The sequence below is a fragment of the Malus sylvestris genome, chromosome 7 (assembly GCF_916048215.2).
Source record: "Malus sylvestris chromosome 7, drMalSylv7.2, whole genome shotgun sequence".
Taxonomy (NCBI): Eukaryota; Viridiplantae; Streptophyta; class Magnoliopsida; order Rosales; family Rosaceae; genus Malus; species Malus sylvestris.
Window position 1 is genome coordinate 343300 of NC_062266.1, and position 27091 is coordinate 370390.

General features: G+C 38.3%; 2 protein-coding genes across 3 annotated transcripts; both read left to right on the forward strand.

Moving 5' to 3' along the window:
* Positions 1-1639: 1639 nt before the first annotated feature.
* On the forward strand, positions 1640-20836 carry LOC126628076 (callose synthase 2-like). Its single transcript, XM_050297658.1, has 43 exons — positions 1640-1996; positions 2470-2711; positions 3555-3655; positions 4024-4145; positions 4240-4333; positions 4436-4546; positions 4632-4748; positions 4841-4933; positions 5033-5124; positions 5335-5461; positions 6024-6161; positions 6242-6318; positions 6399-6492; positions 6813-6935; positions 7055-7172; positions 7464-7798; positions 7978-8030; positions 8118-8178; positions 10451-10532; positions 10607-10656; positions 10738-10824; positions 11640-11780; positions 11907-12001; positions 12088-12175; positions 12250-12410; positions 12506-12629; positions 12718-12815; positions 12901-13033; positions 13254-13405; positions 14015-14124; positions 14204-14329; positions 14435-14503; positions 14605-14794; positions 15323-15482; positions 15706-15825; positions 16545-16663; positions 16786-16869; positions 17970-18082; positions 18162-18391; positions 18477-19271; positions 19364-19414; positions 20091-20276; positions 20378-20836. Exons 2-43 carry the CDS (start codon positions 2525-2527, stop codon positions 20627-20629), a joined length of 5859 nt encoding a protein of 1952 aa, XP_050153615.1. The 5' UTR covers positions 1640-1996; positions 2470-2524; the 3' UTR covers positions 20630-20836.
* A 3758-nt stretch (positions 20837-24594) lies between these two features.
* On the forward strand, positions 24595-27006 carry LOC126630683 (uncharacterized). Of its 2 annotated transcripts, none has more exons than XM_050300836.1 (2): positions 24595-24751; positions 25134-27006. In XM_050300836.1, exon 2 carries the CDS (start codon positions 25238-25240, stop codon positions 26546-26548), a length of 1311 nt encoding a protein of 436 aa, XP_050156793.1. In that variant the 5' UTR covers positions 24595-24751; positions 25134-25237; the 3' UTR covers positions 26549-27006. The 2 variants fall into 2 exon arrangements, with proteins under 2 accessions (XP_050156793.1, XP_050156794.1); XM_050300837.1 differs by having other exon boundaries at positions 24605-24850.
* Positions 27007-27091: the final 85 nt, after the last annotated feature.

The window sequence follows — 27091 nt, forward strand, 5'->3', positions numbered from 1 at the left end:
GACACACTGTTCTGCATGTGAAAGAATATAACGGACTCACGCACTCACGAACACGGACACGGTTTCATTATAAAAGCAGTATTATTTGATGTCCATGGTCTGAAACTGCAAAAAGTTATGGACATATTGTGAAATCAGTCAGGCATCTCAGATGAGATGACCCAACCACATCAAAGGGCCACATAAATTTTTTGCAAGTATTGCTAGAATCTAAAACCAAAAAGTAAGAATATTATTGGTGTTACAGCTTTACAGGTTACGAATGTATTATATAATATTTATATGTCTATATACACAGGTCCACAGTCACCTCACACGACACCACACACACACCGACATGACACCACACACGCACACAACCCACGCACACTCACCTCTCACACGCATACGGTCTCTCAGACTCTCTCGAACCTTCTCTCTTCTCTTCTCTGAGTCCCTTCTCCCCCTTCTCCGTTCTCCTACGGGCCACACAACCAACAACAAACACAGATCTCCCAATCCCACCCACGTACGTCTCTCGATCCTTCTCCCCCCCCCACACACTCACGCACAGAGACCCAAGGTCTCTCGATCCTTCTCCCACTCCCACACACACGCACAGAGACCCACATCGGCAGATCGGCTTCTGCTTCTCCCTCGTCGCCGCCGCCGTCGTCTCTCTCCTTTCTCTCTGCGCCGATGGTCCAAGACCCACATACACACATGCACACCCATCATCATCAGCATCCTTCTCCCACTCCCACACACACGCACATAGACCCACATCGGCAGATCGGCTTCTGCTTCTCCCTCGTCGCCGCCGCCGTCGTCTCTCTCCTTTCTCTCTGCGCCGATGGTCCAAGACCCACATACACACATGCACACCCATCATCATCAGCATCGTCTTTCTCCCTCTCCTTCTCATCTCTGCAACTCAGCGAACTCCGGCGAGGCCGTGCGTGTCGACTCAATTTCTGAACACCTGCGATGATTTCACGGCAAATTTCATATATAAAAATGTTCATCTCGTCTTCTTTTTCATTTTCATACCTAGATCGGAGTCTAGGGTCCTGTTTTACAGTCGGCCGGAGCTTCTACAGCTCCGACGTTCTTCTCCGTTCGGTCAGGGTCCGATATTATCGATAAATTCGATAATATCGCGATATTATCCCGAAAACTAGTTGGATATTGAAAAAAAAAATCGGTACTCCTCAAAACCGATAATATCGGCATTTTGGACCATGGGTGCTTTCGGGGCATGTATGCAATTGCACCGCAAGTCAGTCACACGTATCGCAAGTGCATGCAAAGTTGCAATGCATAGTTCATACGTAGTGCATACACGTGACCCACCTACCCTAGGAAAACTTAATTGGACTTTCCATGTCAGATTGTTCAGTTCCCCAGATTTTCCACCCAACCCGCCAATAGTATCCGGCACATCAGATCGCAGAGAGAGGAGAGAGAAGACAGAGAGAAACTAAAGTAATGACGTGGCACCCTTGACTAGTGATACGTGGGACCCATCCTTGACTTGGAGAGGAGAGAGATATTTTGGGTACGTGATTCTGCCAGCCTTGACTTGGAGTGGAGAGATATTTTGGACATGCATTTCTGCCTTATCTTTGCCGCCCCTGTATGATTGATTATTGGTAGCTAGCGCTTACATAGGCCACTAATCAGAGAAGAGTCTCTGTCTCTCCGTCTCTCAGTCTCTCTGTCAAGGGTGCCATGTGTTTCCCTTAATTTTATTGTTTTTTGGAGACTTGAACGGATCTCCAGGAACTGGTAAAGTGTATACTTGCTTTAAAAAAAAAAGCGCTTTTCTTTCTTCTTTCTTCTTTCTTCGTCCTTCTTGTTCGCTATGGTCCTCTTCCTCCTGAAACTTCCCAGAAGTTACCCACTTCCTCCTCCCTCAGGACCCTCTCATCATATCATATGATCTTTTGCTTCTGTGGCTCCCCATACAATCTCAGTTGCATCCAAGTAGAAGTAGAAATTGGAACAAAGAACAAAGGTAAATCAAATCAAATCAAATCTTTGATTTCGCAACATACACGCACATACATATCGTTTTCTTGTTTTGGTCTAGTAAGCTTTCTTTTTTCCCTGCAAAGGCAAGGGCAAGGTGGTTCGTTTCCTTTTGTTATCTTTTGTATTTCGATTTCCTTTTGTTTTGCTGCTGCTAAAGAGTAAAAACACGACTTGGATTACATGTTTCATTTTTTGTTCAGGGTTTGGAGTTTTTTATGGAAAGTTGGAAACTTTACAGAAAACAGAGAGTTAAACTGTTCAATTACATTTAGACTCAACTTCATGGTTTCCATGGATTGCAATTTTTGAAATTGTTCTCTGCTTGCCTGAACCCATATTTACTTGGCATCCCAGTTGGGATTTCAGTTCAGTCATACCGATCGTTATGCGATTAGGAAATTATGGGCCTTTCCTCTGCTCCTGATATATGCTTGTGTCATTGATATCAACATGTAGTCAGGGTCAGGTACACAAGTTAGTTTGATTGGTCTTCAGGGCTTAAAGTCTAGAGATGGCATATCGAAGAGGAGGGTTTGAAGGGCAGCCGCAGAGGCGGATTCTGCGCACCCAGACTGCTGGGAGTTTTGGAGAGCCCATGCTGGATAGTGAGGTGGTGCCTTCTTCCCTCGTTGACATTGCTCCTATTCTCCGTGTTGCAAACGAAGTTGAGTCCAGGAATCCAAGAGTTGCCTATCTATGTGAGTTGCACCTTTTTTTTTTCTCAAGTTGGACGCTTGTATTCTATTATCCGTCTTAACAATCGTGCTTGTTTTGGCTTAGGTATCATTAATTCTGATCAATCAGAGCTCATGAAACCAGTTGGATATGTTGTAGTGTGGACTATATTCCCATAGTAACTGTCGATAATTACACACGATTCAAATGTTAGGTTTTGTCCACCGTGAAAGGAATACACGATGAATTTGGTTAATACATGTACCACCTTGTTTTTGATTGATGAGGAATCCCTAACCCAGGCAAACCCCAGGTATGCCACCCATTTTGGGGGGTGGGGGGCATACCTCAGTTACATGGACTGTTGACTTGTTCATTAAACGCCTCTTTTTTCTTTAACTTATTGCTTACAGTGCTCGAGGTTATACTATATACATATCTTATTATTTATTGATGAAAAACTTTCAAAACAGGATCCAGCACTGTGTGATACTCAAGTGGTTTAAATGTTGTTTCACACGCCGCAATGCTGTATCCTGCTAGAGAAATTGATTCTGTGTGTGTGTGTGTGTGTGTGTTTAGGGTAATGTTCTCTTGCTGGATATCTGTCATATTATGTTTTGTGTTGCCAAAGTGTCAATTTTAACTACACATTTAAATCACGTTCCACCTAATTAATAGTCTAAATTGACACAAATATATACACATCTCTTGTTTTTCTAACAGGTGAACTCTCACTCTGTTTTTGCTATTTCCCCCATAAATTTTCTTGATATGACGATGTTTTGATAAACCCAATGGATTTTTTATGTACTTTATTATATGTTTAGGAAACCAATCCATACTAACGTCTATGTTGGAATTAGGTCGGTTCTATGCCTTTGAGAAAGCTCACAGACTAGATCCCACATCTAGTGGACGTGGTGTTCGCCAGTTTAAAACTGCACTTCTTCAGCGTCTAGAAAGGGTAAGCTTTAATTTCCCTTGGTATTTCCAACAAGTTCTTGTTTTCATACATGTGATGTGGTCTTCCAAGGGCATAAAAAACAAGTAGGGTTAAAAACAGAAGAAGAAATGATGAATAAATCATAAATGACAGATTATTGTAAAAAACAGAATTTAAAACATAAGTTGAGGACTGGAAAAAAAAAAGAATTTAAAACATAAGATGAGGGCTGGAAGTTCAAAGTCCACATTGGACATGTTAAGGAATAAGTAGTTTTCTTCTGAAAGAAGTTATTAGTTTCTCGGAAAATATCTGTTTTCTAGTTTTTGCCAAGGATAGTTATTTGGAATTGAGCAGAGATATTACTCTTGTCATTTCCTTATTTTCAGGAAAATGAAACAACACTGGCAGGAAGGGCAAAGAGTGATGCTCGGGAAATGCAGAGTTTTTATAGAGATTACTACAAAAAATACATTCAAGCTTTGCAGAATGCTGCTGATAAAGCAGATCGGTCTGTCTCTAGGAGTAAAGAATTGTTTTTTGTTTGATTGAAGAGTTGTTACTTGTTTTACTTTAGGTTCTTAATCTTCTTTTTGCTTATATAGGGCACAACTTACAAAAGCATACCAAACTGCTGCTGTTTTATTTGAGGTTTTGAAGGCTGTCAATCAGACGGAGGCTGTTGAAGTAGCTGAGGAGGTGATACATAATTTTTCGACCTGTAACTTTTGCATAATACTAATGTTCACTTACACTTGTTTCTTTTGTTGTAAGAATATATCTGTAATTTTTGTAATGTAGATTTTGGAAGCTCATACCAAGGTTGAAGAAAAACAGCAGATATATGTACCTTACAATATTCTTCCTCTTGATCCTGATAGTCAAAATCAGGCGATCATGAGATATCCCGAGGTTTCAACCTGTTCATTTAGTGGAATTTTTTTATTTTATTCATTGGACTACAGGTGATACATTGCCTCTTGTTTTTTGTTGACAGATTCATGCTACTGTTTCTGCACTCCGTAACACCAGGGGTCTACCATGGCCGAAGGCCCACAAAAAGAAAGTAGATGAAGACATTCTAGACTGGCTTCAGGCCATGTTTGGCTTTCAGGTGAGTGACTATTGACTAATCAAACTGAGTGTCATAGATTACTGAGTTTTTCATATTTCATCAGCATCTATGCTCTGCTCATTAATTTGCAGAAAGATAATGTGGCAAATCAAAGGGAACACTTGATTCTGCTGGTTGCTAATGTGCACATACGGCAATTACCGAATCCTGATCAACAACCCAAGGTCTTTATCCTTCTCAGTTCTACCTTATATTTTCACTTTCTGAACTAGTTTTCATCCCCTTCTTACCTTACTCTATATGCCAAATCTTTTTCTGTATAGTTGGATGATCGCGCTTTAACGGATGTGATGAAGAAGCTTTTCAAAAATTACAAAAAGTGGTGTAAATACCTGGATCGGAAAAGTAGCCTTTGGTGAGGAATCCTATTTGAAAAAAGAGTGATTTAGTATAACACTGATGTGTTGTTGTAAATGTTAAGTGGAATTGTGATAGTCTTCTTACAAGCAGCATTAGAATTGCTTTCTTTACTCGGTGCTTATAGTAATCCAATGCAATACTGGGATGTGCTTCTTTCATTTTGTTTCCATTCTATTAACATACAAACATTGTTTTTAACTGGCAGGCTGCCAACTATTCAGCAGGAAGTACAGCAACGAAAATTGCTATACATGGGTTTATATCTTCTTATATGGGGAGAAGCTGCAAATTTGAGATTCATGCCAGAATGCCTTTGCTATATCTATCATCATGTACGCTTTAAGATGTCTTTGTTACCTTGCTTTATAACATACATATTCGTGCAACGCAATTTAAAAATCTTATACTTTACAACGTCTTGTAGGCTTGTAGCATTGTATTCTTACAAAGTATAACATCCTTTTCAATTGGAACAGTGATAAACCTCTAGAAGCTATGTAATCTGTATGTAGGTCATTGAATTATGCTATTTTCATGATATATGTAATTAGAGAGGAAAACTAGTAAGTTACTATGAGTTCTTACATTTTATGTTATCTGCTTGGTTTTTCTGTTAAACAGTTTCATAAGATTCACTGGTTTGGTATTATAGATATGTCAAACCAAATGGCACCATATGTTCTATAGACTAATGAGTTTCAAACAATATATTTTCAGGTTCAAAGTTAATTTATGGGAGAAGTTTGATAATATCATGTTCTGTATTGAATTTATTGATATATATTGCATAAGTTAAATTATTCTTACCATGTAATCATTATTATTCCTGAGCCAAGCCCTAATAATTGGGATAAAGCCTATGTTATGTTTAGCAGTTTTATTTACCCCTTGCAGATGGCATTTGAATTGTATGGAATGCTAGCTGGGAGTGTTAGTCCATTGACAGGTGAGCACATAAAGCCAGCCTATGGTGGTGAAGATGAGGCCTTTTTGTCGAAAGTAGTCACTCCAATATATGATACAATAGCAAAGGTGTTGCTTCTGCTACCTTTACTTGGTTCACTAGAATATCTGCGTCATATCTTGCTAAATTTGTTGTTTGGTCTTTACAGGAGGCTAAAAGGAGCAAAGGAGGAAAATCAAAGCATTCTCAATGGAGAAATTATGACGACTTGAATGAATATTTTTGGTACATTCTTTTCTTTGTTTATGTTGCTTTGACCAATGAAAGACTGTACATTACTAAAACATTTTGGTTTGAAATTGTAGGTCAGTTGATTGTTTTAAGCTAGGCTGGCCTATGCGTGCGGATGCTGATTTCTTTTGCCAGCCTATCGACGATATTCAAGGTGATAGAGATGAGGTAAGCTGTAATTGTGGATACAAAATATTCGTTTTCATTCTCTCCTCGTCGATCATCCCTGGTTTCTGTATATCACTAATGTAACCAGGAAAAACTCAGTTGTGAACTGTAGCAATTTAATCCTAAGTGCCTTGTTATTAGAATACTTTGAAATTAGTCTCTATAGGAAAACTCAAAAGCTTCCACTTTTAATAAATGTTTAAGTAGGAATCAGATTAACCAGGTCAAAACACTTCTTTTAAAATTACTAAAGCTATTTTCTTTCTCATCGTACTCTTCGGTTTTAATGTTTTTCTTTTTTTTGTAATTTATGATTTCAGAGAAAGAAACCATATACTGGGGACCGATGGATTGGCAAAGTAAACTTTGTCGAAATACGCTCATTTTTGCACATTTTCAGAAGTTTTGATAGGATGTGGAGCTTTTATATATTGAGTTTACAGGTAATTTTTATTCTACTATCACCTTCTTTCTCCCCTATGTTTATGTCTATTTTTGTTACCAAACTATGTTTATGTCTGTTTAATCTTAGGACTTATGTGAACGATGTAATTTTCTTTAGGCAATGATCATTGTTGCTTGGAATGGGTCGGGTGACTTAGGTTCCATGTTTGAGGGTGATGTCTTTAAGAAAGTGCTGAGTATCTTCATAACTGCTGCGATATTGAAGCTTGCACAAGGTATAAAAAATCATGTGACTTTACCATTGCTATTGTTGGTTTATTATTTTTGTTTAGTTTATCAAACAATATACATCCAAATAATTTGAAGCAATAACATAAAATAACTTTTACCTGCAAAATCCAAGATGGAAAAACTATGTGACTAAGTAGAGCAGGAAAAACCACAAAAACGAAGAAAAGAAACAAATAAAACACCATACAAGACTTGATTTTAGAGTTTCATAAGACTCATTCAAGGACCTTCATTTTTTTATTAACGGTTTTTTCATCATTTCATTTTCTTTACAGCTGTTCTTGATTTAATTTTGAGCTGGAAAGCTAGGCAAAGCATGTCAGTCTTTGTCAAGTTAAGATATGTCTTGAAGGCTGTTTCAGCTGCAGCGTGGGTCATTGTTTTACCAGTGACTTACGCATTTAGTTGGAAAGATCCTACTGGATTTGCACGGACCATCAAAACTTGGTTTGGCAATGGTCCAAGTTCAAATTCTTTGTTCATTTTGGCTGTTGTCATCTACTTATCTCCAAACATGCTCTCTGGATTGTTGTTTATGTTCCCATTCATTCGCCGGTTTCTTGAAAGGTCAAACTTAAAGCTTGTGATGCTCATGATGTGGTGGTCTCAGGTATGTGGATGGACCTTATAAGAAAAATTCTATATATCACTTTGTGGGGACTGAGGCAGTAACCACTTGCTTCTGGATATGATACCTCAAATAATTTATTTCCCTGCCATTTAGTTTTTGTTCTCTTATTTTTCCTCTGCATATTGCCTCCTTATAAAACATCATTTGATATCTTGCAGACCCGGCTTTATGTTGGAAGGGGAATGCATGAAAGCTCAATTTCTCTTTTCAAGTAAGCATACGGATTTTGATTTGTCTGTTCTTTCTATGGGAACGGCTTATCTTTCATTGTTACTGACTGTTTTTTTTTTTTTAATAGGTATACCCTTTTTTGGGTTCTCCTGCTTGTATCGAAATTAGCCTTCAGTTACTACGTAGAGGTATATTTCTTTAGTCCATCTTCATCTTTTACAAGCATCCCCACTGCCCTCTAAAAGAAGTATATGATATATGTTACCTTATGTCTGTGTATGTTTAATATTTACTCTGGTGAAATAACATTGACTCTTTCCAATAATTAATGACTTATTTGTTTATATAGGTAATCGGGGGCACAAAAGTAACTTTTTCTTCATCCCTTGACCATAAATCAATGCCTCAACTTCCCACCATAAATTTTGCCTTTCCATCATGTTTTTTATCCCACAATTTCTCGAGGAAGGATTTAAAGTCTATTTGGATATCAGAATACCAATGAACTTGAAAGACGCATAAGAAATGAACTTAGCATATCGTCGCTGATTTTATTATATGTGATCATTTGGCCAATTTGAGTTTTGTCTATGACGTTTGAATAATAGGAGTCTGTTTGAAAATGCTTCAATATTCTTTTCTTAAGTCTTGGGTAAAAGATGAAGACCAGTGTCATATTGGTGGTGGGCAAGACGAAAGTGTTGGATTCTGGGAGGATTGTTGTTGGGAGAACAGCCTTTGAAGTCACTTTTGTTGAGAGTTGTCCCACTTTGGTGGGACAAAGTTTGCTATGTGCTTATATGGTCTTGGGCTACTCCCCATATTGCCAATTGTTTTTATGGTGGAACCTCAATTTCATCATGGTATCAGAGCGGGTTGTCCTTGTGTGAAGCCAAACAGTCACACGCGCTCCATGTCACCTAGTTGTTGTCCACGTGTAGGCTTGAAAATCCGCCACACGTGCGGGGGCGTGTTGAGAGTTGTCCCACATTGTTGAGGGACAAGGTTTGCTGTGTGCTTATATGGTCTTGGCTACTTCCCATATTGCCAATTGGTTTTCCGGTGGAACCTCAATTTCATCAACTTTTCCTCTGGCTTTTAAGGTTATCCAGGTTTCATAGTATAGTCAGTGCCAGGCTTGTATTTATTTCTTTTGCTTCGGGAAGTTAGGATTTTGGATTCAGAAAAAATTTGAATGAAGTTGAGGTAGACCAATTATCAGCCTTGGCTGCCATTTTAAAATGTCCGTTTGTATGCAGGCACAGAGGATTTGAGGTGCTGGTGGTTGGAATCCTCAGGTGACTCCTCCTGCATGTCTTTGTTCAGATTTTAAGTTGATACTTTCCGTCTACCAGCCTTTAGTCCAGCTAGGGAGATTTAGGAAGCAAAAGGTTCCTACAACAACAGCAACAAAGTCTTTTCCCACTAAGTGGGGTTGGCTATATGAATCCTAGAATGCCATTGCGCTTGGTCCTATGTCATGTCTTCCGTTAGATCCAAGTACTCTTAAGTCTTTTCTTAGATTCTCTTCCAAAGTCTTCCTAGGTCTTCCTCTACCCCTGCGGCCCTAGACCTCTGTCATGTAGTCGCATCTTCTAACCGGAGCGTCAGTAGGCCTTCGTTGCACATGTCCAAACCATCGTAACCGATTTTCTCTACTGAGGTGAAAATCTTGGGGTGGCTAGTAGCTCACAAGTAGTGATTGTGCGATTTGGGTTGGGGTGCCCATTTGGTCTACATGGGCCATGAGTTGTTAGTTATGTTTTAATGTCTTAATGATGATGAGTGGTGATGAGTAGTGTTAATTGGGGTGGTGATGGTGATGATGGAGTATATCCATGGGTACCGTGCCCATCCCTACTCACACTAGGGTTAATACATGTGAGTTGCTTCTAAAAAGGAGACCTAATTGTTGTCTCTCTCGTAGTTTGTGTAGCATATGAGAACATCTTTTTGTTCATTGTCCAGTAGCTCTTTGTTTGTGGTATTTATTCAGGGATGCTGAAGTGTGTTGGGTAATAATATCAAATGGGTGCCATTTTGGGTAGAGAGGAAAGAAGACTAGAGTTTATGGGGTTTATGTAGGATGACTATTTGTGGACGATTTGGATGGACAGGAACATGAGGAATTTTAACAATTAAAGGGGGGGGGGGGGGGGGGTGGTAGGGGTGGAAGAGCTTTGGGAGAGGGTGAGGTTTCTATCTTCAATTTGGGAAACCGTTTGTTCACAATTCAGGGATCATTTTCTTCCACTATTTTGCTAGATGGGAAGGCAGCTATAGGATAATTTCTTTGTTGAAACTTTTGTAGATGTCTTTTCGTGCGATCATTTTTTTTGGGTTCATGGTCGACTCCTTTTGAGTTTTTCTATTTTATTTTCTGTTAATAAATTTGTTTCCCCTGATGAAAAATTGGTGCAAAATTGGTTGAATAATACCATTTCTTTTTCTTCGTTACAGATTAGGCCTCTTGTAAAACCAACTAAAGATATAATGAGGGCTCACGTAACGACCTACCAATGGCATGAGTTCTTCCCTCAAGGTAAATGCACGAGTGATATAAACTTCCTTGTATTATACAGATGGTTTATGACGACATTACTTAAACCTTTTCAGCCAAGAATAACATTGGTGTGGTGATTTCGCTATGGACTCCCATTGTTCTTGTATGTTACTCTTTATCACATTTTCACATCAGTGTCTATCATTCCCTTGGTTGTGTTCATTTATTTTAATTTTCTCTGTAGGTCTACTTTATGGATACTCAAATTTGGTATGCCATATTTTCCACAATATTCGGAGGTATATACGGTGCATTTCGCCGTCTTGGAGAGGTTGGTGGAGTATTATATTTATATAAATCCTATTCTTTATAGTAGATTACATATTGATGAAGCTCAATAAGTCCAGTGTTCTATAGCCCAACCATCTTTATCAATCACTTTGGGGGATTTCATTTGAAATGGAAAAAGAACCTGGATAGTTAGAATGACTTGCTTTCGAGTCATGGTGAATCTACAATGGACTCTCAATGCCTCCATTGGGGGTTTGTTTAAAAGTACTCCAGGTTTATGTACACTTTTTAACTTTTCCCAGTATGATTTCTTAGGATTTAAATTGGAGATATATTAATTGTGTGAGGTTCTTGCCATTTGACAGGAAGAAAACTTCTCTTTCTGCAAAATAGGGAGTATGATCCGCAGTTAGTTTCAGTACCAGCATTTTCAATAGAATATCTTGTACATTGTAGTTCTATTTTCTCTTGTTCTTTTTTATATCGTGGCGATAAATTAAATCTTCAGATTTTAGTTTTGTCTTTTTCAATTGAAGACTGTCTCTTTAATTGTTGTAGTCCCACGTAAACCTATGCATCTGTGTTTATAGGTCTAAAGTAGATGATTCGGATTATGGAACTATTTTTTCCAAAAGAAAACTTGCGTTCCGTCCTTCTCTGGAACATGGTTAAAAGCATGAAATACTTTCTTTTTCTTTAATAATTTATTTGCTAAATTGAATTTAGCATGAATTTGTCTATAAACTCTAGACTAAGAAGTACAATATGGTCATCTGCTTCATGCTTTTTTTGGGGGCGCTAATTGTAGGTTTTTGGGACTTAAAAAACCTTACCAGATGTTTCTCTTTCTTTCAGATTCGAACGCTGGGAATGTTGCGGTCTCGATTTGAATCACTGCCAGGTGCTTTTAATAGTTTTTTGATTCCAGTGGAAAGGAATGAGCAGACTAAAAAGAAGGGAATACTAAAAGCCACTTTCTCTCGCAAGTTTGATAAGGTTTGATCACTGTTCTGCATTAGAAGCCACCAATATTGATATGATCTTCAATACAGAAATTGGTGTCTTTCTCTGTTAATCTCTGAAAGAACATTCGAGTCATTGTATCTTTTCTGGCTGTTTCAGACCCCATCTAGTAAAGAAAAGGAAGCAGCAAAGTTTGCACAGATGTGGAACGAAATAATTAGCAGTTTCAGAGAAGAGGATCTGATTAGTGATAGGTAAATAATGTGCCACGTAAGGAACTGCATTCTTTAACTCTCTGGATAAAACAGTTGGAGTTAGAATACTTGTATTTGTTTTGCAGGGAAATGAACTTGTTGCTCGTTCCATATGGGGCTGACCCAGATTTAGTAGACCTAATCCAGTGGCCTCCTTTTCTGCTTGCTAGCAAGGTCTATATTATGAAATTTTTTCCACTAGTCTTGCCAAGACCAATAAATGTACTGACTTTGCAGTAATTCTATAGATCCCGATAGCACTGGACATGGCAAAAGACAGCAAAGATAAAGACCGTGAGCTGAAAAAGAGAATGAGTACTGACAATTATATGCGCTGTGCTATTCACGAATGCTATCTCTCGTTTAGAAGTATTATTAACTTTTTGGTCCTTGGAGATCGTGAAAAGAAGTGAGTAAAATATTAGTTGAATTAGAACTGAAATAATAGAAAACTTAGCTTCATCTGCCAGATTGTGTTATCTTCCTGATGTTTCCTTTGTCCAGGGATATAAATGAAATCTTCGCCATAGTTGACGATCATATTGAAAAGGGAAACCTGACAACAGAGTTCAATATGAGTGCTCTTCCAAGTCTCCATGAACAATTTGTCAAGTTAATTGAATATCTGGTATTCTTCTTTGACAATAAACTCTCATATATCTGTTGATTAACCTAGGTAGTAGCTAGTCCCAACCATATCTTTCTGATGAATACAGATGGAAAACAAAAAGGAGGACAAGGACCAGGTTGTAATTGTCTTGCTCAACATGTTAGAGGTTGTGACAAGAGACATAATGGAGGATGAAAGTCCCAAGTAAATGAGTTCTATCCCAATATCTCGAATATGTAAATATTTTGATATTCCCCTCAATCCTCCCTTATATTTCTTTTTCATGCAGCTTGCTAGAGTCGAGTGATGGATTACATGGAAAAGATGAGGGAATGACACCCCTTGATCAACGGGATACATATTTTGGTGCACTGAGGTTCCCAGTCCCAGTGACTGCAAAAACAGGAGCTTGGAAAGAAAAGGTAATGTTTCCTTGAGAAAATTATGATTTCAGTGCTAGTTGTAGGATTAGCTGCAAACGCCTTGTCGTGGCCCAGAATATTCATGCTTTTTATGTTTATAGGACGAGCCCTTCTAGTGCAGGCCTTTCCTATCTGGTTTCTCAGTCTGAAGTTTTTTTGTTCATCTCTTCTTATTTTCATATCTTTTCTCTCTCCTAATTGAGTCCATCATCTTCTGCAGATCAGAAGGCTACATCTATTACTTACAGAGAAAGAGTCTGCTATGGATGTCCCATCCAACTTGGAAGCAAGAAGGCGCATTTCTTTCTTCTCCAACTCGTTGTTTATGGACATGCCTCCTGCACCCAAAGTTCGAAATATGCTTTCCTTCTCGTATGTTCTCTTCAATTTAGACTTTCTTTCATTATTATTTCATTTTTACTTTCACAGGTGACCGGTAGTGTCAATTATTGTCATGGACATAGGATAATTTTTCTTTATTATTTTCTCAAGCTGAGGCTGTAATTATCAGCCAGGTGTTGACACAGGATATGAGAAGTGGATAACTTTTTGCATTAAACCAGTCCGAACAACTAAACCGTTTGCGGAAGCGTAGACAACTCATAGATTTAGCATCTTCGCTACACCATTGTGTGATTGTTCAGACAAGAATAGAAATTACCAAATTGAACTGCAATTGACTTAGTAACACTAAAGTTCTCCAATGACCATGTATGCTCTAAGATATGCGTCATATAATGTGTATAAAATACTGTTAGCTAATCAGAATAAACACCGCTCAATCGATTTTCATCTTACACAATTGCATATAATCTTTCAAGTGCAATAATCTAATAAGTTTGGGAGATATCTTTTCTTTCAACCACTTCTTAGTATTGATAAGTTGTAAAAAAATAGTATGGCAGATCACTTTATCCTTTTTGGGGAGTAAATTATTTTGGTAGCTACATATTGCCTGACATGGTTTTGATTACTTCGTAGGGTTTTGACACCATACTATTCAGAAGACGTTCTTTTCTCCAAAAAACATCTGGAATGGCAGAACGAAGATGGTGTCTCTATCCTTTTCTACTTGCAGAAGATCTTTCCAGGTTAGTTGTTTTCTGTTTATTGTTTTGCCTTTTGTCTCAATTTCTTCTTTTATATTTATCAATCCATGATTGGTTACAGATGAATGGACTAACTTTCTTGAGCGGGTCAAGTGTGAAAATGAAGAAGAACTCACAGAAAACGATGAATTGGAAGAGAAACTCCGTCTATGGGCATCCTATCGAGGCCAAACATTGACCAAAACTGGTATAAGAAAAACGCAGATCTCTCTCCCTCTCTTTGAAACTTGATTGATGTGTTATTTTACATTTATACGATTTGAGTTGTCTTCTCCTATTCTTTCAATTATAGTACGGGGTATGATGTATTACCGCAAAGCTTTGGAACTTCAGGCCTTCCTTGATATGGCAAAAGATGAAGGTAATCAAGTTTAGTTTGTATTGTAAATTTGTAATTACCAATTACCATCTCTTGTACGGTTAAGTTTTGAAATGCTGATTTCAAAATTTCCTCATTATTAGAGCTAATGGAAGGCTATAAGGCTGCTGAATCAACTATTGAGGAACACTCAAAAGCAGAAAGGTCACTTTTGGCACAATGTCAGGCAGTGGTTGATATGAAATTCTCATATGTTGTGTCATGCCAACAATATGGAATTCACAAGCGATCTGGAGATGCTCGTTCCAAGGACATTTTGAAACTTATGGCAACGTATGTTCTTTAGTATCTAGTTAATTAGTTTTTTATGTCTGTGAAATGTATACTGAATTGCTAATAGTGTAGTCTAATAGATTAAGCAAACATCAAGTTTTTGTGCGAAGTAGTTATATTATGCCAGGCCTTTTTACCCAAGGTCAAAGCTTTAAGTGGTTTACAAATTTAAAAAGAAGGTCCTAACTATTTTACAAGAAAAATATTATTTGAGGGTAAAATTGTTAGTGGACGCATAATTAATAGAACAAAAGAAAAAAGGAATGTATTTGTATCCTGTTATTTGATAAAATTTGTTGGTTACTATGGTCCCTAATTTCAGCAGTTACTGTATGGTTAACGTCCTCAGGTCCTACTTTTGCTCCTCCTAATTGCTAGGAAAGAGAATGTTGTGTTTTAATTTTCAATGTGATGACATTCTAAGTTAAAAGACACTTTTCTGTCACGAAAGCACAAGGTGGTCTTTGTAGAGTTTTGTTACTTATAGAAGCAGTCATGATTTATATCGCTTAATTTTCCCTCTTGCAGTTATCCATCTCTTCGAGTAGCTTACATTGATGAGGTAGAGAAAACTAGTGAAGATAAATCCAAAAAGAATGTTTGGAAGGTCTACTATTCGGCTCTTGTAAAGGCGGCTCCTCCAACTAAGTCAGTTGATTCTTCTGATCCAGTTCAAAGGTTGGACCAGGTAATAATTTGAGTAATATTTAATATTGGATAGTGGCAGTACTTTTCTATAGAAATTTGAGACCTTTGTGGCAGAGCCTCGTAGACCTGTAAGAGATTCATGGCGGTCTCCTCCTAGTAATTTTTGTTCTAAGCAAATCCAGCATAGGGAACTCTAACATGGCAAATACATGTTCTGTACATGAACAATGCTTTATAATGTATTACCTAATCTTCTTTTACAGGATATTTATCGGATAAAGCTTCCTGGACCTGCAATATTGGGAGGGGGAAAGCCAGAAAATCAAAACCACGCCATCATTTTCACACGTGGGGAAGGCTTGCAAACCATAGATATGAACCAGGTACACACACGCACACACAAAAGATCATATGTACATGCTTTGTGTTGAAAATAGAGAATGAGAAGGGTTTGGTTAAACTATACTTCTCCAATATTGAGGGTAGCTGTAAAAGGGATTAGAAAATGCAAAGTACAAATTACATCAAATCAGACTTTTCTAGAATATTATATCAATCCTAGTAACCTTCCTATAATTGAGTTAATCTTGTTTAACCAAGCTAAAACTTCTTCCCCTTTTTGTGTGCGTGATAGAACGAATATACTATTTGTTAACATAAAGTAGAGTAAAAATGATGGCCTACTGGTGTCATCTAGAGGAAGGGGAAATGAAAAATGTGGATGAAATAGAGCCACAAGGGTTAACCCAGCGGTGAGGGTTGGGAGGGTGACGGTAGGACTAGGATAGGTCCAGGGTTCAAAACCCTCCAACGTAAATAAAAAAAAAAAAGGGGAGGTGGATGAATTTTTCTATTGCAGGGATTGGACATTGTAAGTGGTTTCAAGATTCTTTTACCTGTTTCAATCCTCACGTTTATAGTAGCTAGAACGTTGTGTGAAGTCACTAGGTTTTTTTCGGGAAAGAAAGTTTGATACGAGATAGACAGTCACACTGAAATAAGGCATTGACCTCGTTTGCTGTATAGGTATGAACTCTGTCTGCTTGGACTTCTTGGAAACTCTGTCTCCTAACCTAACGACATTGTTGTATTTATCCAACAGGATAATTACTTAGAAGAAGCATTCAAAATGAGGAACCTACTGCAAGAATTTCTTGTGAAGCATGATGGTGTTAGATTTCCGACAATACTTGGACTTAGGGAGCATATTTTCACTGGCAGGTATATGCTGTGTTGTGGCTCTGGAGCAGGATTTCCAATGCAACAATAATTAAAAATCCATAGATTCTTTGATCTTTGGTGCGCATGCGTGTGGCTTAGCATCTCTTCTGTTAATTTTGCAGTGTTTCATCTCTTGCATGGTTTATGTCAAATCAAGAGACTTGTTTTGTAACTATTGGGCAGAGATTGCTTGCTAACCCTCTGAGGTAAGAGTATTGAATTTGGATTAGTTTCTGTTTTCAAAATTTCTGGTATACTATTTGAAAATGTAAACTTTATTCCGCATCCAAATGAGATTTAGATGTCATAATGTGCTACCTGTTTGTTCGATATAAGTCTCATACCAACTGTGATTTTATGCAGACTGCATGTTTTTCATATCCAACATGCATTCAAATTCTTATTAGTTAATTTGTATGAGGTCGCGGACGATATTTGTTTACTTTTTTGGTTTAATAAGAACGGTTATATTTATTTTCAGTCAAAAGTACAACATGGATTTTTTTTTCATGATTATTCCTGCTTTATTGTTTTTGTTGAATTTAGTCCACTCTCAGCAGGTTAAAATATGTGAGGATGTGAAGAACGTCCCACATCGGAAAGTTAAGAAACCTTGCATGGGCTTACAAGGAATTGGGATACTCCACCCATTGCCAATTGTTTTCGGGTGGAACCTCAACTTCCTTTTTGGTATCAAAGCCAAGTTTTTTTCCGCTTGTGATGCTCAACTGCCGCATGTGCTTCATCTCACCTAATTAAATTTGATGTGTTAGGCTAGAAATTTCTCCACACATGAGGGGGCGTGTGAGGATGTGAAGGCACATCGGAAAGCTAAGAAGCCTTGGGCAGCTTAGGAGTTGGCCTGCTAACCCCTCCCCACCACACACACACACACACACAAAACTGGGCCACATTACTGAATGTGTAAACCAAAGTTCACTTGTAACATTACTAGTTACCTTGCTTGAACAACCAAGTTATTAAAACATAAAGGAAACATGGAGAAACTTATGTTTAGTAATGATCAATTACTAATTCATGTTTTCTATTAAACTCATAACCCAATATTAGTTGGATTTTTTAAATTTTTTTGAGGTAAAATATTAGTTGGAATTAAGTGTACGCAAAAAATTGATATAGAGATTGATTTTGTGAACTACGCAAGTGTATGATGTTAGATATTGTTTATTTTTGTTGTGCTTTTCTTGAAGTTTTTCCAGAAACACAATTCACACCTTTTCAGCTACCATATGTTTTCTTGTCTAGTTGAAGTCTGCTGACTCCATAATTGTTGTTGCTCGTTCAGAGTTCGATTCCACTATGGTCACCCAGATGTATTTGATCGACTGTTTCATCTGACTAGAGGAGGTGTCAGCAAAGCTTCCCAAGTCATCAACTTAAGCGAGGACATATTTGCAGGCATTCTTATTGCTTTGTTCAAGACTCCCCCGCCCCCAAGAATGACAGTAAACCAATTTAACATATTTGCTATCTGCAGGTTTCAATTCTACATTACGCGAAGGTAGTGTCACTCATCATGAATATATACAAGTAGGTAAGGGACGAGATGTTGGCCTCAACCAGATCTCAATTTTTGAGGCAAAAATAGCTAATGGGAATGGCGAACAGACACTGAGTCGTGACATCTATAGGCTTGGACATCGATTTGATTTCTTTAGAATGTTATCCTGCTATGTCACCACAATTGGTTTCTATTTCAGCACTTTAGTACGTACATGTCTACCTCTTTCTTCAATTAATAATGTAATCTCCCTTTCCCGTTATCTCAAATGTTTTATTTCTGGTTTGACAGTTGACTGTGCTTACGGTCTATGTGTTTCTCTACGGTCGCCTTTATCTTGTTGTCAGCGGACTTGAAAAAGGGCTGAGCACTCAGCGAGGCATTCGAAACAATAAGCCTCTTCAAGTAGCTCTTGCTTCTCAGTCTGTTGTGCAAATTGGATTTTTGATGGCCTTGCCTATGGTTATGGAAATTGGTTTGGAAAAGGGGTTCCGCACTGCACTTAGCGATTTTGTATTGATGCAATTACAATTGGCCCCGGTGTTTTTCACATTTTCTCTTGGTACAAAGACCCACTATTATGGAAAGACTTTGCTTCATGGAGGTGCAGAATACAGAGGAACGGGTCGTAGCTTTGTAGTGTTCCATGCCAAATTTGCTGATAACTATAGACTCTACTCTAGAAGTCACTTTGTCAAGGGCATTGAGTTACTGATTCTGCTTGTTGTGTACCACCTATTTGGTCGTTCATATAAAAGTGGAGTTGTATATATCCTCATTACAATACAGATATGGTTCATGGTTGGAACATGGCTTTTTGCTCCTTTCCTCTTCAATCCATCTGGGTTTGAGTGGCAAAAGATCGTCGATGACTGGACAGATTGGAAAAAGTGGATAAACAATCATGGAGGGATCGGTGTATCACCTGAAAAAAGTTGGGAATCCTGGTGGGAAAAAGAACATGAGCATCTTCTTTACTCTGGGGTGCGTGGTATCGTTGCTGAGATATTATTAGCATTGCGCTTTTTCATTTACCAGTATGGGCTTGTTTATCACCTTAACATCACAAACAACAAAAGTTTCCTGGTATATCATTTCTTGACCTTTATATATGCATTCCCAATAACTGTTTTATTCATAATACGGGTGTATTAATTTACTTTTCACTGCACATGCAGGTATATGGTGTTTCGTGGCTTGTTATCATTTTGATTTTGTGTCTGATGAAGGTGTGTAGTAAAATTTCTGGACTCCTAACATATATCTCGAAGCGAAGCTGTATTTCCTTGTTTATAGATTTATATTTATTGCAGCATTATATGATGTCAGTCATGAGTTGTTTTAGGGGTAGAACTTACCATATAGAGAAGCTTTCTTCTTTATTGCACTGAGAAGAAACTGAGGCTTTTTGCATTTGCTTTGGGTTTGAAAATTCAAAATCTGTCTTTTGAGAAGTTAAGGAAATATTTCTGTCAATACCAACAGAAAAATGGTTCACATGTTTGCTTCTGTGTACTTTCAGAGAAAAAGTTCAGCTGACTTTTTTTTGTACTTTCAAATACAGCATTAAACAACAGAACTTTTTTTAACAGAGTTCGTGGATTGGAGCATGAAGTTTTGCTGGAAAATTATTTCTTCTGCCTACCAGTGCACGTACTTTAGAGATTTTTATGCATGAAAAATTTAGACAACCGCTTATTTAAATAAAGATTCTTGGTGTTAACGTACTGTTCGTAGAAGCCAAATGCTTATACAGGGATTATGAGTCAATATAGTGGTGTACGTTATGTTAAAATGTGCATATTTGCATGCAAGGAAAAATATGCTTGGGTTTTACCAACTGTTTTGTTTGGGCAGACTGATAACGAAAAGTAAATATGTTTGCCTCTTGGATTTTATTTTCAGGCTGTGTCTGCTGGAAGGCGACGATTAAGTGCAGATTATCAGCTTTTGTTTCGACTGGTTAAGGGATTTATATTTATTACATTTTTAGCTATATTCGTTACCTTAATAGTGCTCCCTCATATGACGCTTCGGGATGTCGTAGTGTGCATTCTTGCCTTCATGCCAACTGGTTGGGGATTGCTTTTGGTCAGTAAATTGTTTTTATCAGTTTCTGTCTACTCTTTTGCAAATTTATTCTTTCCTGTTTTCTTTAAATAATTCCATATTTTGTGGTTTTGTTTTTACAGATTGCGCAAGCTTGTAAGCCGGTAATTAAACGAGCAGGGTTTTGGGGATCAGTTGAAACACTTGCTCGTGGTTATGAAATAATCATGGGGTTGCTTCTTTTTACCCCGGTTGCATTCTTGGCTTGGTTTCCGTTTGTTTCCGAATTCCAGACGCGAATGCTTTTCAACCAAGCATTCAGTAGAGGTTTACAGATCTCGCGTATTCTTGGAGGACAAAGGAAGGGCCCTCACTCCTCCAACAATAATGAATAGTCGATCCTGATTCCCAAGGGATGGCCTTATTTATCTCTCAATGTAAATAGCACCATTGCTTGCTCAAATAGATGACTCTCTTTATAAATTTGTTTTCTTGGAAACATTAGAATATATGTAATTGAAAAACACAGGTAAATGTATATTATTAAGGTTTGAAGCTTGACAATGTTTATTTGTAATAGAAAAAGAAATCATTTGATAAAATATTTAGAGCTTTAGGTTAAGGGTTTTAGAAGGTAATGGCGATGGAGTTGAATCTTTAGTCAGAGAGTAATCTGAAAGCTTTCAGCTATTTCGACAAAAAATGGACGTTGAGGATGAATTTGTTGTGCGGAGCAAAAGAATAGGGACGACGTTGATTGAATTCGCAAAAAAGAAACCTAATACTCGAGAGGAAATTGATGCAGGTCACAGGGCTGGCATCAATTTTTCAAAGGCGACTTCACACAGTAACAACAGTTACCATTTTTCGCATTTCAAAATACGTAATCAGATGCAACAATACAAGAGCCAAAACAATTCAGAGATTATTATGATAATTAAGGGAAGAAAATCACACGCCAAAGTAATAATACTGTAAGTGATCGATGACGTCAATTGCATGCGGAAAATAAAACTGAATATTCAAGATGACATAGAACGATCGTCATCATTGGAACACTCGAGATGACTAGTATAGTCGCAATCTTTGCAGCAGTAGACCCAGCAGCCCTCTGGGACTCGCAAATGTTTTGTTTGTCTTGATCATTTTCGTGATTCGGGGGCAATGAAGAAAATAGGAGAGTGAGGGTGTGCTCATGATGATGATGATGCTGAAGGCTCAGAATTTCGGGCAACGCAGCGGACTGAAGATGAAGATCGTATTTGCAGTGGATGCAGTGGGAGGCGAAACAATTAGAGCCGAATCCACCGCAGGCATCGCATTTGAACTCGCCATATTCTTAGGGAGGGGTGGAGATGAGAATGAGAGGGTGTTGGGGGTGAGACTTGTGCTTTATTTGTCGGGGAAGCTCGAAGCACAAGTCGTGGAGGTAAAACTCGCACTTGGACTTGCTGCATTTGTAAGCTGAAGTACCCGAGTTCATCATCAACTCCAGGTCACATCCTGAGCAAATGATAATTTCATCATCTTCTTCTTGCACTTGAAATGGGCATAACTCATGGCAGTGGTTGAAATGCTTCACCATCACCATCTCGATCGATCTTTCTTTCGACTCTAAATTGATTTCTCCTTGGATTGGATGATCGACGTTCTAATTAAATTCTAACGGATTAATCAATAACTATAGATGATGAAGAAGTTGGAGTAGTACGTACGTAGCTGGCTAGGTAGTTAGTTATGCTCACATCGTGCGGTCAACTAAAATGTGATCACATAAAGTGGTCGGATAATAATAATAGAATAATACTTGATACTGACTAGTCAATACTCATTTTATTCACCAACTGATGTGGACCAACTATTTTAAAACACTCTTAAACAAAAATTTTTCCAATACTTTTGCAATCTTTGTAACCAAACAGAATTTGTCCGTTTAAATCTAGCCAAACATGGATCTTCTTCGCCACTGCATCTTCCGCCCTCCACAACCTCAAGTCCTCGGCCACGCTACCCCGTCAACTCCGCCATCGTCTGCATGATCCAAGTAATGGCTTTAGCAATCGCGGGATGAGACTCTCCAGAACGACGTCCATCGCTGAATTTCGTTAATCCGTCTATCAATTATGCAGTAGTCAACTCACTGAATTTCTCTGCCTTCTTCATTCATTTATACATATCACATTTTAACAATATTGATTTCGGTTAGAGTAATGTATAAATAAATATGTGAGATCTTGGATCTTGCAATAATGCTTGAAAAATTCAGTGTATATATATATATACACACACACACCCACACTAATTAAATGCAAGATTTCATTTGACTTTTGCATCCTTTCCCACTCTTTCTTAATACCTTGTATATATCCTTTGTGTAGCATGAAGTGGTTGAGAATGTATAGGAAGACAATGTCAACTTAACCGATTGGTTTTCCCAAGTACTTCAAGCTGCTAATTTTATTTAATGTTTTGCAACTTAGATACCACCGTGAAATTATGTGTTTATATAGGGTTACATTATATAACCATATATCTCTGTAATATCTTCATATTCTCTAGAATCCTCATCTCTGGCCAATGAAATTATAGTTAACTAGGGTGAAATTAACCGTTGGACTCTCTAAAACTGTAGACATTAGGCATATAATATTCTATGGTGTTATCAGGATATATGTCAGCTCCTTAAGAGGTAGGCTCATTGACTTAAATTTCAAGATAAATGATCCAAGATAATTTCAGTGAGGATGCTTAATAATTTTGTAGTTGTAGCCTATTTCATTGTTTTCTTTGCCCCACTGGGGAGATATATTAGAAACAACTCTTGAGATCGATGATCGGACGATCCGGTACGATTACTTTTAACAAGGCTTGCTGTTGGAGAGGAGAAATTTTTAGTTTTGAGGGGAATACAAATGGTACACCATGTGTTTTAATAGAAGTGGTGAGAAATTTTATTTTTTAAGTTATTAACTTTTTAGCACACATATCCCACCATTTGTATAGTAACACATGGTGTATCACCTCGTGTACCGGTCACATTGAAAAATCTCTCGTTGGAGAGATACGCTCATCGATCGACTTCAATGTGTGTACAGTCACCCTAGAATTTCCTTCCAACCAGTTCGGAATTAACTAACTAGTTTCAAAGAATCGATTTCACCTGTCTGATTATATAGTTAAGTCCACTAGGCTTAATTCGATCGATATACATTGCACAGAAGGGCTGAAGAGGACGAAATTATCATAATTAAGAGCACCTACCGATTTAATTATCCAGTTGAGAGACAAGGAAGTTAGGTAGAGATCATCTGAAACACAAGTTCCTCCCTCTGTGCGTGTGTGAGAGAGTGAGGGAACGAGAGATATGATCATGCAGGTAGCTGGTCAACCTCAACCTCAGGCCTTGCTTCAACATTTTAGCCACTCACATCCCTTGATCCTTTCTAATCTTCATCACCCACAGCCCCAACAGAAAATCTTAAATGGGCAGCGACTAGCGGCCTCATGCGTAGCCTGCAAACTAGATGCCTCTGGCGGATGGATATACAGTTGCACGCCATGCACTTGCTTGCTTCCCGTGTCATGTTCACAAATGCCTCAGCAAATCACGCATCCGTTTGATGAGAAAGAACGTGTCCTACGTACTTTGCTCCCAACCCCAATATATTCTGATGGGGTCTTCAATTGCGGTGCATGCATGAAGCACGGAAATGGATTTTCCTACCACTGCCGAGATTGCAAGACTGATCTCCAAACAACTTGTTCTTCAAAGCCATTGGTTCATACTCACCACTCCCACCCTCACCAACTCGTTCTCTCCTTCTCACTTCCTCCGGGGCCTACCAGCAGCGAGACCTTCATATGTCGTTAATGCAACCAAGTTGGGTGTGTACAAAGAGTGGCTCTACTTATGCCATCCTCGCGGCTTTGCGGCTTATTTGTGCAAAAATTCTTAAACAACTTTCTTTATCATTGCACATTTTTTTTTATTATTAAGGACACTTTCTAAATTATTAAGGCCATTTTCTTTTCATTTAAAACCCTCTTGAAGTGTGGTTCTTTTTTTCTTTCTTTGTGCTTATAACATAAAGAACATCCTTAATAATAAGTAAAGTTGTTTTAAGTGTTATTCTATTAAAAAAAAAAAATTGTGAGGGACTTTTTATTAGTTCCCAAAAAAAAGTTTAAAATTAATGAATGAGAAAATATCAAGATTGAAGAATAGCAGCCTGCAGCCTATATTGGGCTCAAAGTCAAGGTTTGAGGCAGGGCAATTGACGGGCCTAAGTGAGTATGGGCCGTCTCCCAGTGGACCCGGAGGGAAACCTAACGGCACCAAGAAAGAACACGTTATGGTCATGAACCGGCTTGGCTCCAAGGCGGTATATTCCCAGTCGCTTATCCGCCATTGGCGCCTCTCTCTCTCTCATACACAAAACACAGAGGAAAGAAGAAATAAAAGAAGCAGCTGGCTCCTGCGTCCTTGGCCGATCCTATACCTATACATATACATATAGGTATAGCTTTATTCAATTATTTTCTTCTTTCTTTTTTAATTTTTTCCCTGTAGTTGTTCTCTCTGTTCAACGACGATATATCATATATAATGTTTAAAGGTACATAAATCTGATCATCTGCCAATTGGAAATCTTTCCTTGTTGATATTTCTTGATTCGTTGCTTGCCTGAACTTACGCAGGGCTTGCAATTTTCCTGAATCAAAGCATAATTAATTAGAAAATGGTGATGTATGTTTGAGTTTTCAGTTTTCAAGGATTTTTTTTTACCAGGGTTATGTAATGTATGAGATAAAAGGTTTTGTTTAATTTGTTTTGGTTGTATTGAAGTGATGAAGCATACCCCTTTAAATCCAATGACATTGTTTTTGCATGTTTGGCAGGAAAGTAACCTTGTTTGTTGCTTATTTTCTGCAAGTGGGTGACTGAAATTGTTCTGGATTCAACTGGGTTCTTGTTCCTAAAGGAATAAGATTCGTGGAATTATATGGAGATGGGGAGTAATATAAGGGAAGAAATCATGATTTTGGATTTAAACCAAGAGCCTTTAGACCAACTGCCTGATTCGGTGATCGGATTAGATAACATACTCGATGAGCTTGAAACTGCCCATGGACGCATTGAAGAACGTATCAGACAACTAGAAGCAGTCACTTCCAGGGCTAGGCAGCGTCAGAGGTGGCGACAAGCTCAAATTTCCCCTCAAATTGTGAATATCACTGCTGGTGTTGTTGCTTCTGATACACAAAACGAACACAGTCAGAATGAGGACGATGCTCCAGCTGCCCGAGAAACAGTGGAATCTGGCAAAACCAACAGAGGTGATAACATGCATTTGATAGCCAAGGCACTGGGGATGGATACAAATGTGAAAAAGGCAGAGCCTCATACTGGGAGCTTTTTTGATTGTCATATATGCTTGGATATGGCAAGAGATCCTATATTGACATGTTGCGGTCATTTGTTTTGTTGGCCTTGCTTCTATCAGTTGTCGTATGCGGATTCAAATGCAAAGGAATGCCCCGTGTGTAAAGGAGAAGTAACTGATACAAGTCTGATTCCAATTTACGGGAATGGGGATGGTAAATGTTTTCGCAAGTCAAACGAGTCTGTTTCAAAGGCCCCTCCTAGGCCCCCTGCACACAGGATTGAGGGTTTGAGGCAGCAGCGTATTAGGCGGGGCCCATCTTCTACATTGATTGAAGAAAGGATTCAGCAACTTAGCAACATAGTTGGTTCAATGGGGGAGAGAAGACGGTCACGGGATAGTTTCCATGCACAAGTCATGGCTGAAAGAACTAGTTTCGTGCCCAGCCAGGACCAGACATCACAGGCATCACCTGCCACTGAGACAAGAAACCAACACCAGCATGATTCCCTTCAAGTTTCAAGATTATTACTACAAGGAGCCGCTTCAGTATCTTCCCTTTCATCAGCATTGAATACTGCATTGGATTCAGCAGAAAGATTAGTCGAGGACCTCGAGGAATATAGTAATGGTCACCATGTTAGAAGAAACCGTCATCAATCTTTACATATTGATAATGGAGATACATCTGTGAGCATTGCTGCAGTTATACAACCAGAAACGCAGACTTCTGATACTGCTGCTGAAATCAACTCTGATGCGCTCCCCTCTGCTTCCTTTATAAGAACTGATACCATTATTGTGGATCAGCCAACAGGTTCAGAAACAAATTTTGCATTGCATCCCTCATCTTCTAGGAGAACTAATTCAAGAGGTTCTGATTCAAACAATGGATATACATCCGAACCTAGAAGGAGAAGGTTGAGATAAACAAAAAGCTGTTTCCTGGAGATATAGATCAATATAATACAAGGTTCCTCATCATCATCCTGCAAACTTTTTTGTTTGCAGAAGGTTTCCGAATTTAGTTCATATGGCTGTGTTTGGCAACCATGTATGAAGTTCTGACTGCTGTTAAAAGCATTTTTGAATTCATTCTGTAAAAAGGTACTGAAATTTGATGTATGGCATCTGGGCTATCTATAAGAGCACCTTTTTGTCCTCTTTCCAAGAATTGAACTTTCCATGGAAGAATCTTTCGGTGTTGTTCTCTTTCAAAGGATATATTGAGGATAGTTTCTGGTGTTATGCCATGGCACAGGGTCCTTTTTGTATGCCAAAGAGCAGTCTATATTTGTAAGTCTTATAGGTGCTAATTCTTGATTCTGTATGCTTGTACATGCTTTATATCTTGGTAAATATATATGTACTACTACTAGCTTTTGAAACTGTCAGCTGCTAGTTCTTTAAACTGATACTTTCTTGGATTTTATTATGACGAGTCCAAAACTAATGGCTGGTTGTGGCTTTATT

Excerpts from the sequence above, each read along its gene's own strand:
- LOC126628076 (XM_050297658.1), top strand. The coding sequence starts at position 2,525 with ATGGCATATCGAAGAGGAGGGTTTGAAGGGCAGCCGCAGAGGCGGATT. Across the intron at positions 4,749-4,840 it reads AGGCCATGTTTGGCTTTCAG|AAAGATAATGTGGCAAATCA; the intron begins GTGAGTGACTAT and ends ATTAATTTGCAG. Across the intron at positions 12,411-12,505 it reads CTTGGAGATCGTGAAAAGAA|GGATATAAATGAAATCTTCG; the intron begins GTGAGTAAAATA and ends TCCTTTGTCCAG.
- LOC126630683 (XM_050300836.1), top strand. The coding sequence starts at position 25,238 with ATGGAGATGGGGAGTAATATAAGGGAAGAAATCATGATTTTGGATTTA.